We start from the raw sequence: 2222 nt of genomic DNA, 5'->3' as shown, positions 1-2222 counted from the left end.
TCCTTTTTAGGTCCATTTAATTTTGATAATGGGCTTATGACTAAATTAATGTGGGCTAATTGGAACAAATAATCTACTTTTGTTCTGTTTCAGTATTTTCGAATATGAATTCACAAAGAAAAGTATCTATACAGTGAGGATGTTATTTCACTGTTTTCACCAAAAACTAAATATAGAATTACAGTTTTAACCGAGGTTCGAATCTTAAGACTTTTCCAACTCTCTTTGCTCTTTGAACTTGCTATAAATATCACCTTTGTAAAACTCTCTTGTTCTAGCCACCAACACAAGTGTAGCCAAAGCTCCAAAGCAACAAACACCAGCCAACACCATAAATGATCGCCTATAACATTGTTTACCGATACACACCAACTCCGTTGCGACCAATCGATCCAAACCACTACGTTTCAATACTTTTAAGGCTTCCTTATCGTACATCGGGCCAGTAATTTTCACATTTAAAATGTACGAGCCAAGTGGGATTCCCAATTGTGCACAATTGAACAATGTGGTAAAATGCTTGAGCCCGAATAGCTCAGAAACTATAGCAAAGAGTAACGGCAATTGTGCACCAAATGAGAACCCAATGATTATAGACGCGATATAAATAGACCCCGGAAATGGAAATGCAATCAACATGTGACCGATGCATGAAAGAAATAGTACTAGTGTCATCATAAGAGGTCTAGGGAATTTAAATTTAGCTAATAGATGTTCCGAGACAAACCCTGAAGAGATCCTTCCGAAAAAGTTCCAAATACTTAGAAGTGACACGAATGTACTTACTGATTTTCTAGGGTACCCTAGCGATTCCCCGATTTGTCCTAGGTTGTCGACCGCTGTGAAGCTCGTTCCAAGCCCACAAAATGTTGTTATGTAGAGAATCAACATATCCGTACTTAACAACGCTTGTAGAATTGAATAGTTTTCACCTCTTTCGGGTTTATTCAAGAAAATGTTTCTAAAACAAGAAGATTTTGGTTTTTGTTTTGGTTGTGCTGTGAAAGTATTCATTGATGGTTCTTGAGCAAGTTCCAAGTTCTCTACTTTGACTTCACAAACTTCAATCTCTTCTTGGTTAGTTTTCTTCAAAATGGTTAGTTCTTGTTTGATTGATATAAAGAGAGGTGCAAGGAGGAGAACACACACGACCGAAGAGCTAGCCGCGTAACCAGCCCGTGAAAAAGGTACCATCTTTTGAGCTATGGTCATAGCCATGATGAACAAAGCTAGAACAATGGACACAAACAAGAAATGATAAAAAACCTTTAGCTCATTAGTTTCCTTTTCTTTCACACCATCTATCTCCCTGATAGTATATACAAAAACAACCGAAATAGCCGCTGGAAGCCAAGCTATAAGAAGAATAAGAGCCTTTGAATCATCACCATACACGGCAAAATATATTTGGGCCATAATGGCACCACTTAACCCAGTGAACCCTTTCAACAAGCCCAATAAAGCCCCTCTATTTTTCGGGAAATTTCTAATGGTTGTCACAAGAACACCTGTGTTTTCAAAGTTTTGAGCATTGGCCGCGATACACATATACATACAGATGTGCCATACTCGTGGTTCATGGATACGATGGGTGATAGCAAGCCATATCATGAAGTAACCCGTGAAGTTTACCGTTGCACCGATGAGAAGGAGACACCATGTTGGGGCTATTTCTGCAATGAGGCCTGAAATGACACCAATATTGGCACCTAAGTCTTTGAAAAAGCCAATAAGGTTGAGGGTGGTTTGGTCATAGTGAAGGGTGGTTTTGATGTCTTTGGAGTATATCCCAAAGAGATAAGTTGCACCGGCACCAGCCATGACTATAAATGAGGCGAAAAGGGAGAACCAACGCCCTTGGAGGACGCGGACTGCTAGCTGGCATGTCCGATGTCCTCTACCACCACCATTCGTGTTACCTTTGGATATAACCGGTGGGACATTCATACTCCCTGATTGTGCTTAATCTAACTGAAAGAAACATAACCTCTTCTTGTATAAAAATAAGCTCAATTGGCTAGAATGGCAACAAAATAATTGCAACTATAATATGTTGCAGGCATTGTGTTTAAAAAATACAAATCATTAATGTTCTTCATATATATGGACAGAAAAGTGGGACAAAAATTGTCTTTCAAAGCTCAACAACTACATACGGGGCAGTGGCGGCTTAAGGTTTTTTGAGGCCTCAAACAATATCAATTTTTGAGGCCTAGTTCATT

General features: G+C 39.2%; 1 protein-coding gene across 1 annotated transcript; it reads right to left on the bottom strand.

Moving 5' to 3' along the window:
- Positions 1 to 204: 204 nt before the first annotated feature.
- On the bottom strand, positions 205 to 1947 carry LOC122583565 (protein NUCLEAR FUSION DEFECTIVE 4-like). Its single transcript, XM_043755957.1, has one exon. It carries the CDS (start codon positions 1945 to 1947, stop codon positions 205 to 207), a length of 1743 nt encoding a protein of 580 aa, XP_043611892.1.
- Between the last annotated feature and the right edge of the window lie 275 nt (positions 1948 to 2222).

The sequence above is a fragment of the Erigeron canadensis genome, chromosome 9, assembly GCF_010389155.1.
Source record: "Erigeron canadensis isolate Cc75 chromosome 9, C_canadensis_v1, whole genome shotgun sequence".
Taxonomy (NCBI): domain Eukaryota; kingdom Viridiplantae; phylum Streptophyta; class Magnoliopsida; order Asterales; family Asteraceae; genus Erigeron; species Erigeron canadensis.
Note: the sequence above shows the minus strand (reverse complement) of the source record. Positions and strands in the feature narration are given on the sequence as shown.

Bases quoted from the DNA above. Each gene is read 5' to 3' on its own strand.
- LOC122583565 (XM_043755957.1), bottom strand. From the start codon at position 1,947: ATGAATGTCCCACCGGTTATATCCAAAGGTAACACGAATGGTGGTGGT.